The 15322-nt window shown below is 44.2% G+C and overlaps 1 protein-coding gene across 1 annotated transcript in view; it reads right to left on the bottom strand.

Annotated features, from left to right (window-relative positions):
- The window catches only part of pard3ab (par-3 family cell polarity regulator alpha, b), a 205572-nt gene that overhangs the window by 80819 nt on the left and 109431 nt on the right, over positions 1-15322 (bottom strand). Inside the window, exons 14-17 of the mRNA XM_076098178.1 lie at positions 14277-14465; positions 12296-12466; positions 8742-8895; positions 158-344 (exon numbers count right to left, since the gene is read on the bottom strand). Of these exons, the coding sequence (XP_075954293.1) occupies positions 158-344; positions 8742-8895; positions 12296-12466; positions 14277-14465 (701 nt within the window). The remainder of the gene's footprint in view (positions 1-157; positions 345-8741; positions 8896-12295; positions 12467-14276; positions 14466-15322) is intronic.

Genomic DNA, 15322 nt, shown 5'->3' with positions numbered 1-15322 from the left:
TAAGACGTAACTTGAGGCGAAAGCAGAGCGAGTGCTGAGTCTAATGCGGCGCTACAGCTCAAGCGGTCCTTGGCCTTAAAATAATAGAGCAACTCTGTGTTCACGTCAAGCGGAAGGAAGACTCAGCGGTTGGGGGAATTCAACGTTTTTCGCCCACCTGTCGTTCTGAGTGGGCGGCTCTTTGGCCCACGGCGGCGTCGTGTCGGCGGTGAAGCCCACGTCGTCGTGGGAGCTGGAGGACGACTGGTCGGAGAGGTGGGGCGGGAGGAGCGGCGGCCGGTCGTCCTCTATGATCACCGTGTCGTCCTGCGGCATGTTGACGGTCGGTGAGAGCTGATAGTTTCCTGGAGGAGACAAGACCACTTGTTTTTATTCACACTAATCTCTTCATTTATTCACAGTCGACAGTTTTTCAATTCACTTCCTCTTCCACCATGCTTTGACCACACAGATTTGTATAAATAATGAATGGTTAATGTCAAGTTCCCCTTCTGAATCAAGTGGTCTATCACACTAGTGACAGAAGGACCGACGCATAGATTCACATGACCGGATCACAATCGACCAATCAGCTGCTGTTTGAATAAAACCAAAAGCAAAATAAGCTTTGTCATATGTTTGATGATCACCATCAAAACTCTGTGCATCTTATACTAAAAGGAAGAGTTCAACGTTTTGGGAAATGCGCTTCAACACAATCAGAGTGCGATGAGAACATGGACCCCCCTCATGTGTGTGTGTGTGTGTGTGTGTGTGTGTGTGTGTGTGTTGGGTGCAGAACTGGGAGGCTTAGCTTAGCTTAGCTCGCCGTGTAGCTGGAGGCACCGGGACACAGCTCGCCTGGTTCTGTCCATTGTTCAATGTTCCGTTTGAAAAAGGGAGTTGCATCACAGTGAAACTATTTCTTGACAAAATAAACCTGCGTATCCATCTGCCAGTGCTTCTGTGGTCTGGTTGCCTGGCAACGTCCCGGTGACGGCAAGAAGTCACTGCTGCTGGTGAAACAGTTAAAGCACAGACGTCCCTTCAGGAGCACTGACTGTTCTTCTTCTTCTGTTACAGTCTCTACAAACAAGATACACGTGTCAAGTCGTAACCTTAAAGATGCTGGTTGGTGTGTTTCTGAACTATGGACGATGGTTAGCCGTTTCTGCCTCCAGTCTTTATGCTAAGCTAAGCTAATCAAACTGCTAAAGGTCATTTTGATAACATTGTTATGTAGACAAATCTATCCATCTAAATCTATAGAGATTTTAGAAAAGTGCAGAATAAAAGTTTGGTTTTCCACAAAAGATGATAAGATTGTGAATTCATCTTTTTTTTTTTATGGGTCCAAAATTAATGTTTTGTTTATCTGACTTTTGGTTTCGGCATCTGACAAGTTTTGTGAGCAATTAGTATAACGATAGCACGTGGTAATAGCTTAGCATAAAGTAAGTGAATAGTACGTTTATCAAAATGTCTAACTTCTCTTTTAATAAGTTATTGCTAACCTGAATCATGACGGCCCTGCTAGCATCAGCACACGTGAATCAGACTCGTTCAACCTCATGTGAACCGAACTACTGTCACAGAGTGATTATTAACATGTGAACAGAACTACTGTCACAGAGTGATTATTAACATGTGAACAGAACTACTGTCACAGAGTGATTATTAACATGTGAACAGAACTACTGTCACAGAGTGATTATTAACATGTGAACAGAACTACTGTCACAGAGTGATTATTAACATGTGAACAGTATCCAACACGAGCATTCTCTTGCTTTGCTCCTTCTAACCGCTCAGTGTGGTGTGTGTAAACAATAAATATGGATATCAATGACGACTCACTCCACAGCTGCTGATGACTCTGCACAAAGACCACAATCCTTGTGAAACTGATGCACATGATGTGCATCTATATAAATTGCATGAAATATGAGTTACAGCTAAGTTATGATTCACGTTGGCACACCAGCCTGTTTAGGTGCTGATTGAGAACTCTGTAAATGTGACTATTAATAGCATGTTATTCTATGTGGAGGTCCACCTTACACCTCTAAGTGCAACAGTAAATGATGAGCAAACCGTAAGGATCTGATAGAAATATTTAATAATGCTCGGCTCCTTCAGCCGCGAGGAGGACATCAGAGAAACCGTATAATCTACATGGCAAAAGAAAACCTTGTGAAAGCTCATAAGAAGCTGGTCAGTTACCCAGCTCTGTGCACACCGCCCTCAGGAGTGAACAGGCCACGGCTGTATCAAGCACCAGACTGTAGGAACCGTTTAACGGGCCAGCTACAGGAAGACACGTTCACAAAATAAAAAGTGAGAGAAATAAAACACAAGGCAAGTTTTTATACATTCTTCTACACATTCAGAAGTTTAAAGGCAGAGTGAAACTGCTCCTGGTTAATCAGCTTATAGACCAAGTGGAGTTTGGCAGCAGGCACAATGGTGTTCCTATGTCAAAGCACGATGATTAATTCAAGCTGTGCCCTCACAAATAAAGATAAAAACGTCCCTGTGCTGAGGCGAGAAAATAAAACAGTCCCCTTTCTCTGCCTCTGAAAAGCAAGGCTTAAAAAGTGCTATTGATATGCAGCGCATGACTTTGTCTTTAATCTGTATTTTCAAATTGGGAGCAAGCGAAGGGGGGGGGGGGGGGGGACTTCAATGCTTCATAAAGGCTTGTTTGTGTACTGAGCTCTGGGAGAAGTTTGTTTGTCTACAGAGAGGCGTTGGAGCTTTAAAGACGGAGACCTGGAGGTCTGAGCCGGGCCTGCTGTTTGTTTCTCATAACGGGTGAATGACCTGATGTAAATGGAGCTGAATGGAGGGAGAAAGGGGGGCTGGGGGGTGTGAGAGTGTGTGTGTGTGTGTGTGTGTGTGTGTGTGTGTGTAACGGTAGTTTAAAGAGTCATCCGTCACTGTGTTTTGTTATTACTCTTGAATAATAAGGAGTTACAAAGTGACCTTTCATTTAAATTAACCCATTAATGCACTTTGTACTTTCTTAACCCTGTTTTGGAAAAAGAATACTTGAACAATGTGGCTTGTGCCACCAAGTGTTTATTTCTTCTCTTTTAGCGTTTGTGAATGAGACACAAAACAGTCTCTAAAATGGTCAAATAATCCCATTTACCCACAATCCCTAGTGCATGAAGAAATACACTTTAATAAGTAGTGTTCCAATAGAAGGCACATTTTCATTTTTATAATTTTATAACTGAAGAAAAACAAATTATAAAATGACAAATAAAACCTACATGCTAGTTCTAGCTGCATACCTGTTTCTCTCCATCAATCCCTTGTATCCTCGTACACTGTGTGTTGTGTCAGAATACACATTTATGTAGTAATGGGGTACACACTGACATCATTGGTGTAAAAAACTCTTTTCCAATGATTGTAGCTAGCAGCGTTAGCTCCGAAAGTTACTAAATCCAGCGAGAAAGTCGCCAAGTCGGCAACACTGAGCCCGTCCCCTCAGGCCTCCCCCCAAAGCCACTCCCCCAAAATGATCAGAATGAATGTAAACAATGACCATGGCTTCTAGTCAGTACCCACAGCTATCAAGCTAGCAGCTTGTGGAAGATTCAATGACAGACAGGTGGACAGACAGGTGTGTAGACAGGTGTGTAGACAGGTGGACAGACAGGTGGACAGACAGGTGGACAATGGACGGACTTATCACAGTCCTGCAACAGTTTACGGATATTATTATTCAATTTTGTAACAACATTAAAACGATTGTTTGCTGTTTGTGATGTAATGAGAATTTGAAAAATATACAACTTTTCTAAAATACGTTACCCACCCTTGGCTTCAGATACCCAACCCGGTCCACCGACATTAAAATAAATCCACGACTCTTGATCATTAGACCGGTTTTGTGTCAAATTCAGACAAAGTGTTTGAGTATTTAATTGTGTTGTTGGACAGACAAAGGGAGGGAGGCCGTATCTAGGCCCTAGCTTTAAGGATTTATTGTATATTCTGCCATGGACTGCTCCTGAATCATTTCTACTGACACAAACAAAGTAGTGGGACCGTCCAGCCAGTGAGGGGTAAAGGGTAAAAGCTGCATTACTGGTTAATATATTACTGGTAATAAAAAAAGTAATTTAATTAAGTTAAAAAAGGAACCAACAACAGATATATGAATGTCACACACACACTGTGAGCGTGCTGGATGCATCTGTAAGTGTGTGAGTGCTTAACACAGCACAACCTTTACTGCACCAACTGAACTGTTAGTGTGTGTGTGCTACTTCAGCCCCCTCTTGCTACGTTTGTTTGTTATTCGCTGAGATTTTGGGAGTCCGGGTGAGTCCTCTAACACAACAGGGTCACCTCTCACACACACACACACACACACACACACACACACACACACACACACACACACACACACACACACACACACACACACACACACACACACACACACACACACACACACACACACACACACACACACACACACACACACACGCAGTCCAATGCGCGACACTGAGAATCCCATCAATGTCACAGTGTGAATCACTGCAGTACAATCAACTGGCAGCCACTGAGTAGAAAGCCAATGAATCTGTCAACTCTCTAGTCTAGTAAAAGGACGGGGAGGAAAAAAGCTTCTTTGTTTTAGTGCCAGCACCCAAGGGCAGCCATCCGCCAGCCACAAAAGCACTGCCATGTGGACGGAGAGTGCACGCTCACACACACACACACACGCTCACACGCACACACACACACACACACACCACCTTAGAATCAAACCGAAAAACACACATCTTTTCTTTTCCAGTGGCTGCAATCATTTGTGACAATAGGTGGCATTTCATTTGAGCTTCTCCAGGAGAAACTATTATCAGATGCTTTTTGTGCAAAGCTACAGAGCGCTTGAGGGCAAAGGAGGAACACGAAATGGCCAGGAGGGGAGACGGGATGAAAAGATGTTCTAGATGAAAATGGAGACAACAAGAGGTAAGAATAACATGTTTTTTTTTCATTTTGTATAATTAGTAAGGAGGTTATTGCCATTGGGTGCTGGGCCTCGAAAAGCTATCGGCCTGAAGGAATAATTAAGTCGCTCTCTTATCCCCGGAAAATATCCAGAGCGCAGAGAGCCGGGGAGCGATCCAAGAGCCCGGCGCACGGGGCCAAAAGCAAGCTGATACGTTCTGAATGGGAATGATGTCGTCTTCTAAGAAAGCCTAATGCATGATTCATGTTTGGTGGCACCCTTACCATGGGAGAACAGACTTATTCAAAGCAACCGCGAAAGACCCCACAGCACTCACTCACATTTTTATTTATTCAAGGGAGGTTTGCTGAGCACGCGAAGCTCTGCTTCGTATTCACACGCGTTCACATCTGGGAGCTGCCAAGCACATCTGCAGACTTCTACCACCGGTTCCGGAGCAGCAGCAGCTGAGGGCGTCTGCTGTCCACCGTATTTTTTAACCTGTCACGACACACAAGCCGCGTCTGTTTGTGAATCGCCGCGTTTGTTCACGCTCAGAAAAGCACCACAGTGGGAACAGTAAATCAGCCTGAGCATTCTGCTGCAGTCATTTCAGGACCACACAAGTATAAAGAGGGCCGGAGCGGCTCTGTCGTTATCATTATTAATGATTACGCAGCGGTCAAACTTTATTTTAAAGGCTTGGTTCACCCAAACTACACACAAAAGAGCCTCTGCTAATTTTAGGGGCATCTAGACATGCAGCGAGTTTTGGGTTGAAAATGTCCTTATTCTGAGATATCTGTCTCTGAAATAAAGAGTTCATTTAAATAGAAAACAGCAGCAACATCTCTGGATAATCCACACGAACATGCTGTCAATAGATTTCTTTAGAACTACTTTTCACTGAAGAAATAGTTCCAATAAAAATATATATATTTATATTGTCTTGTCTTCTTTTTGATAGGGGGCACTTGTGTGAAACAAACCTTTAATTCTAGAACAAATGGAAAGTTGTTATGTATAGAATTTACAGTGATAAATTAAAGGTAAAACATGCAAAACAATAAGCAATGCATTGGAGCACTTAAAACACGGCAATGTTAGATTTGAATGTACCGAGAGAAAGAATGAATCCGTGATTCATATTATGAAATCACCTGTAAGGATGTGACTGAGCGGGGGGGAGGCCGGCTTAAGCCCTGACCCCTGCTGGCCTTTATCCTCTGTTCTTTGCCCACAGTGGCAAATTAAACAATGCTTCCACAGCTTTAACCCCCTCCCCCCCCCCCCTCCCCCCCTACCTCTCCAATCTCACTTTGACACAAAACCGCAGAGTGACGTCCTCACAAGGCTGGGCTGCTTTGATGTCCTGAGGTCGAGCGCATGGAAACAAATTGGACCAACGGCTCCAACTTTTATCACCAACTTGATTTAAACTGATCCAGAAACCACACAGAAGGAGGAAGACGATCCAAAATATTTAGCATGACAAAATGGGGTTGATATTTTTCCTACGGTGGTGGGGGAAAACCCGACTCCACTGGGCTGATTAAGTGTTTAATAAGCAGGGAAATGTCTCCCGTGTCCGGGATAGCTAGTAATCATACGGTGCACGGCCAGAGGGCCTCGGAGGGTTTCTTGCATCTGGCGTCCCGTCTTGTTGAGGTGAACTATCAGAGGAAACAGGCCGCTCTGCTCTCGCCACCCTGACATCGGAATTTACCCGCTGAGCTCTGCCAATTTGTAGCGAGGTCAACCAACACACGTGACGCGAGGATGAAAAAGCAGCAGGTGACGGTATCTGATATGTGCCCGCTTGCGTTTTAATCCCGGGGCGTGAGGCTTGCGTGTCCCTAAACACCGGGACTACACCGTGCTGCGGTGGGTCACGGTGAGGACCTCGCTGTTCTGTATAATCCTCCCGTTCTCGTGCCGGTTTGATGATCGTATACTGAGTCCCATTAAACTGTATTCAGGGGGAGATTGAGGGCAGAGAGACAAACACCAGTAACAACTTTGCATTTAATCTGTCATTTAATCAGATTTTTCTTTGCTTCCTTGTCATTTTGTCCTGGTAACTGTGTTTGTCTGTATATGTCCAGCTGGTAGCGCCGTGTTGAGTTTCTACTAAGTTATCTTAAGTGTTCTAGAGCTGCAACAATTAACCAGTTAGTTGTCAACCACTACAGTAGGATTTAAGCCATTTAGATAATTGATTTAATTGATTTGAGTGATTATTTAAGAAAAAAGGTCAAAATTCTCAGATTCCAGCTTCTTTAATTGAAATATGTTCTGGTCTTTTCTTGTTACTACTCTAATCTGAATATCTTTGACTTGTGCACAAACACAAACAACACTGATCGTAATTTTTCACCATTTTCTGAAATTTTGTAGACCAAACAAATAAAAAACAATAATCAACAAGTTAATAGACAATAAAAATGCATCATTAGTCGTATTTCCTGACTCCTACAGCACAGAGAGTTCTAGAAGCACCGGACCCGCACACACAGACGTCAGCTCCTCTGGTCGCTGATCTTGTTTGCCACCGTTGAGCAGTGAACCCCCCCCCCCCCCCCCCCACGCTCATTATGAGCCCTCTCTGTTTGTTAAGCATGGATGAACACAGCCGCGCTGGAACTTCACTTATTAACACTCCCTCTGTCAGTCAGAACTCACACCTTTCTCTTGTGTGCATTTGAACAAACAAAACGGTGTCAATGTCATGAAAGGGAAACAGAGTTCATACTTTAGTGTTATGTTGCATTGATTAATGAGGTTGGAGGAGCTGGTAGGAGCTAATTAAAAAAAAAGAAAAAATAAGATTAAAAGTTTTCTCCTCCGCTTCATTAATAAACATTTAAGGTATTTAGTTTACCTTTTCTCAACCTGCTTGCAATCAATTAGCAGACAAAGTGGTGAAAGTGTTTTGTGTCTCTTAAGAAACACAAAGACAGAACTGCAGAGGACACAAGGTGATATTTAACACAGCTGAGCAGTTACAGCAGCTGGTGCACAGAAGCCCTTCTTTGACATCTTCACCACCCGTCCATCAATCATTCAAACGCAACACACGCAAACCTGTACGCATGCGTGAGAAGCTCTCACACACACACACGGATACAAAAATGCTTGCTAATCTCTTTCACTTAGTCACACACACACACACACACACACACACACACACACACACACACACACACACACACACACACACACACACACACACACACACACACACACACACACACACACACACACACACACACACACACACACACACACACACACAGTTTGGAAGTGACAGATCAGGTTAACAGACGGAGAGACTGAAACGCATGCAAACTAACACACAGACACGTTCTAATAACAAACAGCCATCAAAACAGAATCAATCACTGGTGAGCATCTGCAGCAACAAATTGTCCAGGGGCCATTTTTCCGTCTCTCTCGCTCTCTCCCTGACATTTTCCGAGACATTAAAAGCCACTGAGTCTTGACAGGAAGTGAGCCCAGATGACAGAGTTAGCTCATTTTCTGTGCCGACACAACCTGACAGTTTAAGACCATGGGATCTAGCAGGAAGACACACACTAACAGAAGGGAGATCTGTTTCATTGATTAGATTCTTTACAGATATTCACTATGTAATACTGAGCACCAGTACCAGTCTGAGCACAGGAACATAGCACGGCATCAGACCGAGATCGACCTGCGAGTGCATGTGAACCTCAAACCAGGATCAGGTATTGGAGGAGGGAATACGTTGGGCCAGTCTTACCTATCGTGCGCGGCATCATGCCTTGTCGTGGCATCAGGTTGTCGTCGAGGCCTTCCAGGCCACCGTACAAGGAGTGGGAGATCCGGCGCTCGTGGTCGTCCAGGGACGAGTTCATGGTCTGCTGACTGCCCCCCAGCGGACTCCCCGGTGTCTCCTGAACGAGGAGGGAGGTGATATTTAGAGTAATTCAGGTTTTATTTCTATTGCTCTTTTATTAACCAGAACATGAAATGGTTGCTTCCTTCTTTGGCTGAGCACTGTATGGTTTATTCCTTCTGAATATGCTCATTAAAAACAGATTCTATATGCCGCTCTGGGCTCTGCTTCGGTCTCTCTGCATTTATTACTGAAGGCGATGACGTCTCTGGCCATAAAGATAACCATCATCGCCGACGTCGCATAACGAGCGATAACAACCACGCTGGAGTCGATGCTGGAGCCAAATCAGCCGCATCAATGACTAGAATGACATCGACTTTGGCAGAAGGTTCTTTGCCCAATGATCCTTTCAGCTCACCAAACTGTCGAGGTGCTGGAACAACCAACAACGGGTCCAGCTTACAGGAGAAAACTCACGAGGGTGCATTAGGAGGCAGAGGAGTGTGAGGTGTAATGAACAGGATTTCAGACTTGTTTCACTTCATGAACAACCACACATGCGGTTCCCTCAGTATCTATGTTGTACCCAGAGCTTTGGGACACGTTTTAATGCCACGGTGTATCAAAAGCATTAAAGCATTGTTATTAAAACATATTAAAATGGTGACGGTGCTGCTTTTAAATGTTGCAGTTGGCTGACTTTAACCTGTTAGGTGTATCAATCTATAACAACAAATCATGATTTAGATTAGCATTAATTGTAAGTAAGTTTACTTGTAGTTGTTTTGGTGTTTTTAACATTTATATTCAAATAAATATGTATTTCACCACCACAGCTACATATCTGAAAGTGCTGACAGTTCTCTGACACAGCAAATAAACTATCATATAAGGAAAGTATATGTCTTCATGTTTTAGGGGACAGGTTGAGCTGGGACAATATGGACTCACCGAGGACAATTATAAGATCTGGATGTAAACTCTGACACAGTAAAGTAACTAGAGCTTTCAAATACATGTATCAGAGTATAAAGTACAAGATCACCGTCTGAAATGTAGTAGAGTAGAAGTATAAGGGAGGGTAAAATGGAAATACTACTGTAAGGTACAAGTACCTCAAAATTCAAAAGAGCAGATCCAAATAAATGTATTTAGTTACCTGTCCTTGAGCAAGCATTCTAACTGCTACCGCTTCTAGCACACTCATCCTATCAACGGGACCGACACGTCCTTCTGATCATCAGAGCAACATCAAGACATCCAGTGTTATATGAAGTATTTATATCATCGTACACGGTTGAATCACACCTAACGGAGCCGAGCGGAGCTACACACGGATGCAACAAATCTTACACGGAAACCAAGTCATTTAAAAGGTCGCCATATGGTGCCGTGACTGTTGGCATGTGCTTGCTCTTGACTTTCAATGAGATAGTTAATGAATTGGCCGGCCGAGGGGTGTGTATACCCCCCCCCCCCCCCCCCCAAGAGGAAATGCATATAGCCGAGGGGATTCGCCATACCGAGGTCGCTGCATATTCAGGCTGATAATTGAGCTCCGGGTAGGTCTCCATCCCCGCCGGGTGCCAAACAGGTGATGAGGCAGTGTTGACGCGTTTGTTTCTACGGGGATGGAGGCAGGAATGGAAGCAGCAGGGCTCGTGACTTATGCATCGGCAAACTTTTTGAGATTGATTTTAGGATCGGCTGTCAAGGGGATGGAGACACGGAGGGGAAAGTAAATACAGGATTATTTGGTGCCATATGTCAGTGCGTGTGAACATATGTCAAAATAAGACAGCTTTCATCCCATGTAATTAAGTATTGTTTAATTTGGACAAATATTTGATGGACAGCTGGTTATGAGGAATTAAGAATCTATATGTGACTTTGTAAACCAGCTCTGAGCAGTATTACGATGTTGTTTCCCTCCCCTCTGAGTGTCTTGGACACTTTCTTCTTATAAATAGCCTGACACTTGGACAGCCTCCGGCCATGCCTCCGGCTCTGCATGTGAAGCAGAGATTGACGAGACTCCCCGCGCTGAGATTTTATTCATCCGCCGCGCTGTCTGTTAAGTCTCACTGCCTCGACATGGCCGCAATGCGCCCAGACACACCGGGTATCTGTTTGCAGACGAACACATGGAAAAAGATCCTTGAAAACAAATGCATACATGCATAAGAGGGATGTACAAAAAGCGCCAGCTACACACTCGTGTACACGCGCGTGCGTGCAGACACAAAGACGAGTGCACGAAACACACCTCCAGGCTTAGCCTCTGCTTTCAATTACCAGACGGGCCGAGGGGAAATCAAAACTTTGACACACCAGGTTGGAAAAAGGAGAGCGGGGAAGCCAGGCAGAGCTAGAGGCGTACGCACGCACACAGACGTGCACGCTCATACACGCAGACGTGCACGCTCATACACACAAGCACAGCCTCGGCTTTCAAGCAGGCGACAGGCCAAGGTGTACAGAGAATGTAAAAACATGACATTGACGGGGAGGAAAAAAAAAAAAGAAAAAGAAGAAGAAGTTGTGTAGCTCAGTTGGCAGCCATGTTTTTTTCTTTTTTCTTCCTCCAGGGAGGAGAGCGTGCGGGGGAGGTTTTGGTGAACTACCATGACCTGACTACTTACTTTTATTTCATGAAACGAGTCATTGCTGCTCATGAGGGTATTTCCCAGTGGGTTCGCTTTTGGGTTGTGTCGTACATTTATCACAGAAAGGGTCGTATTGAAGCGGCGACCTCTGACTCCACGTCCACAGAAGTGTCTTTATTAAGGACAGCAGTGTCAGACGAGCTCTACTCCAGGAATGACTAAACTAAAATACACTACGCACAATACAACGGCCACAAAATACATCATTCATCTCAAGCCTTACACGCTAAAAATAAGGTCTTGACCAAACTGTAATCTGGAACTTGTTCAAATCCCAGATCAGCTGGTAAAGAAACCTCTGAGCAGTGAACGGACCCCCCCCCCCCATTTACTCAACAGCAAATGTTGACATGTCCTTGTGCAGGGTGCTTACCACCCCAGTTTCTTTCCACTGGACTTCAACTCTAGAGCACCGCAGCTGCACTCTGAGGTGTGAATGTGTGAAGCTGGAGTGTGAAGCAGGCCGCTGCTGTAAACAGGTCCTTTGTGCTCAGTCAGAGTAAATAAAAGGATGAATCAGTACGTTTACGTGTGCTGCGATATTTCCATACTGACCTCAATCAAAATATACGATTCCACTTGACGTGGGTTTATATTTTAAAAAGCATAGTTGATGTTTTACTTATTGGTAGGGATGCTCCGATACCCGATTCAAGATATCGAGACAGTACTGACTCATATAGCTGGATTGGACATCTGGAATTTAAATTCCTGCTTAAGTTTTGACCAATTTTCTACTGAAAACAGCTGGATGGCAGAGAAGCACAGCCACGTTATTTCGTCCCTTACCTCGTTTCTTTTAGACACTCGTCGGGCCACAATCAGCTGGATCGTCCCTCGTTTGTTGCCTTCCGTCGACATGGACTTGCGTAGCGTCTCCATGGCGTCCTGGTTGGTTTTGGCCAATAGCGACTCTCCATTGACAGCAATCAACTGGTCGTTCACTCGCAACCGCCCGTCCTGTTGGTGGCCAAGGAATCACACTTGTTTTAGGTGGAACAGGGGATCTTTAGGGGTTAAAGCATGTCAGCTGTCTACGTCACATAGAAGTGGTTACATCATCTGAAAGCTAGGAACAGAGGATGTCTTTGAGATGCACTCTGTGTCAACTTTTTCTCGTCATTCATTTGTAATAAACATTGTGTTTTGTTAATGCGCTTCTTCAAATGTTGATTTAATGTTGTTTTAAAAGTGTGAAAGAGCTTAGAACATTATGATGCAAGCTTATGACGGTCACCATGCTCTATTATGTCTCAAACGTTGTTGCGGCTACCGTCCCGACAAGCTAGCATGACACGGTACCAAACTGAGCCTACAGCCTCTGAAAGCCAGTGCAGAGGTAGACGTGGCGTGGGAAGAGGTCACACTCGTCACAGCACAGAGAGGGGAGGCTGCACACGTGTGAGGAATAAAAAGCAGCTGCATCTCCCATTTAACAATAACCTTAATCTAATCAAGACAGCCTCGCTCACAGAGTGTATCTGCTCCTCGTCACGATCTAATCTCTTACAGAGAAGTGTGCTTTTTTAAGTTTATTATTATTGTCTGTCAACACAAGCTTGTTAGTATGAATAACAATCAAGTGGAAAGACAGACAGCAACAGAGAACAAGACACTTGTGAATGTGATCACAGATAGTCGAGGACAAAGTCACTTCACTTCCCCTGCCAAGGGCACATGGAGGGCTTCTAAACATCAGCCCAGTGTGCTGCTGGACAGCTCGCTTTCATTCTGTCACTTTCAGACAGAGTGTCCACAGATAACAGGAAGTTATATTTAATGCCATCTATCACCTTTTGAAACATGTGTGTGTGTGTGTGTGTGTGACAGGATGTTGGGTTTATCTAGAACAGGTGAGAGCAGCTCACTATAAAGGCGGTACATCTGGTTCAACAGCTTTATGTCTTCTATCAAAACTTCTATTTCTGCTGCTGAATAAATCCACTAATTGTGTCCGCAAAATAAATGTTTAGGTTGATATTAAGACCGTATGTCTTTAGCAGGTCTCTGCTATCTGGTAACATTGCATTTAAGATTTGATTCTCTTAAATATCTGCATACTGCATGCTGTCTCATGCACACTAATCCTTTGGTGGGTGTTGATCTGCAGCGGCATAAATACAGACACGGTGCTGTAGCACTGGGGCCCAGCTGGGTGGGGGGGAGGCGAGTAGAGGGGGCACTTTACCAATGTGATAAAAGGAAAATAATCCCGTTCATGTAATTCAGATGAACATTTCATGAACACACCTGAGATCAGCTAACATCACATATTAATATAATTATGGTGCCATTTGCTATATATAACCTTGAAAAGGCAAACCCATCTCCATCATGGCTTTGTTTTTTTTCTTCTCTTTTGGAGAAGATGATATTCTACATAAAGCATGTATTAAAAAAAAACATAAATACACCATAAAAACTATTCAGTTGAATTAACAACGTCTAATTTTCTTTGGTAAATAGAAATAATCAATGATGACTGCTGTTTTATCCAGTACGAGACGATATACACGAGCATGTTAAGGCGCAATATCTGCAGAGACTGACCAGCTGAGCACATCTGTGACATAAAAGTGTCAGTAAGTAACGAGGGCCCGTCATAATAGTGTTCATCGGGGCCCGTCGCAGCACACAACATGGGTTCCTGCACTGATAGAATCTTACCTGTAGCAGCTAGCTAACAGAAAAAAAGGTTTCTTAGAAGAAACGATGCCACTCTTTAAAATCCACTCAAACCCTCCATTAATCACAGCAGACGGTATCGCACCTTGCAGGCCGCCCCTCCATTGATGATGGATTTGACGAAGATGCCCAGGTCAGCATGGTTCTCCTTGGAGCGGTTGCCTTTGACGCTGACACCCAGCCCAGCTGAGCCCGAGTCACTGAGGGGGATCTCAAATGTCAGGAACTCCCGGGTCCCGTCCGGAGTCAGGACCAGCTCGTCCTCCTCTGTCTTCTGTAGGAAGGGGAGGGATACAAACAAAGACAGAGATTCAGATTCTAGACTGTATCTAGAATAACATAAATAATAACAGAACCAGTAGCAACAGTACCACAGTGCATATCTAATTATACATGCATGCATTTCATTGAGCCTAAAGCAATAACACAAAAGCCCCTTCGGCCTCGCCCTGCTTTCCCCGTGTTCCTGTGGGTTATAGCCAACGGGCCAAAGATACAAACACGTTCATTCGGCCACTTGAGGTTAATGAAAAGCCCCTTGCATATAAATTGCAGCCGGGCAGATAGCAGAGAGGTAACTCAGAGTGCGAGCTCATTAGCTCCATCAGATATATTAGTGTTAAACAGACCAGTGCTCCTAAGTGTTGAATCAGGTTCTTAGTAGAAGCAGGCATGGACTTATCTTCTGTAAACAGGCCGGCACAATGCTGCGGTTCATCAGTACCGAAGCATTTAAACTTTGAGGAAAGTATCAGATGACATTAGAGGGAGGATTTGATCAGAATCGGGGATGAAGAACATTGGGAATGTAAAGGTGAAAAGTAAAATGGGAAGCTGTTAATCTACATATGAAACAGATACAGTCGGTGTTGTTTGTGTCTGGTTCTTAGCCTGAAGCTGGTTTCCATCAAAACTATTAACAGCTCCACTGAAGCCCCGCCTCCAATATGTGATGCATTTTAAGATGATGGTAAATGGGCGGCTTTTATATGCCTCTTTTATCCAAAAACATTTATAATGTTGCCTCTCATTGACCCAATCACACACACACACACACATAGTCCCACACCAATAGCAGGAAGCTACCATGCAAGGTGCTGGAGCAATTTATTTTTTCAGACATATGGACGG

This window comes from Anarhichas minor, unplaced genomic scaffold, assembly GCF_050575085.1.
Source record: "Anarhichas minor isolate MPS153535 unplaced genomic scaffold, ASM5057508v1 ptg000024l, whole genome shotgun sequence".
Taxonomy (NCBI): domain Eukaryota; kingdom Metazoa; phylum Chordata; class Actinopteri; order Perciformes; family Anarhichadidae; genus Anarhichas; species Anarhichas minor.
Note: the sequence above shows the minus strand (reverse complement) of the source record. Positions and strands in the feature narration are given on the sequence as shown.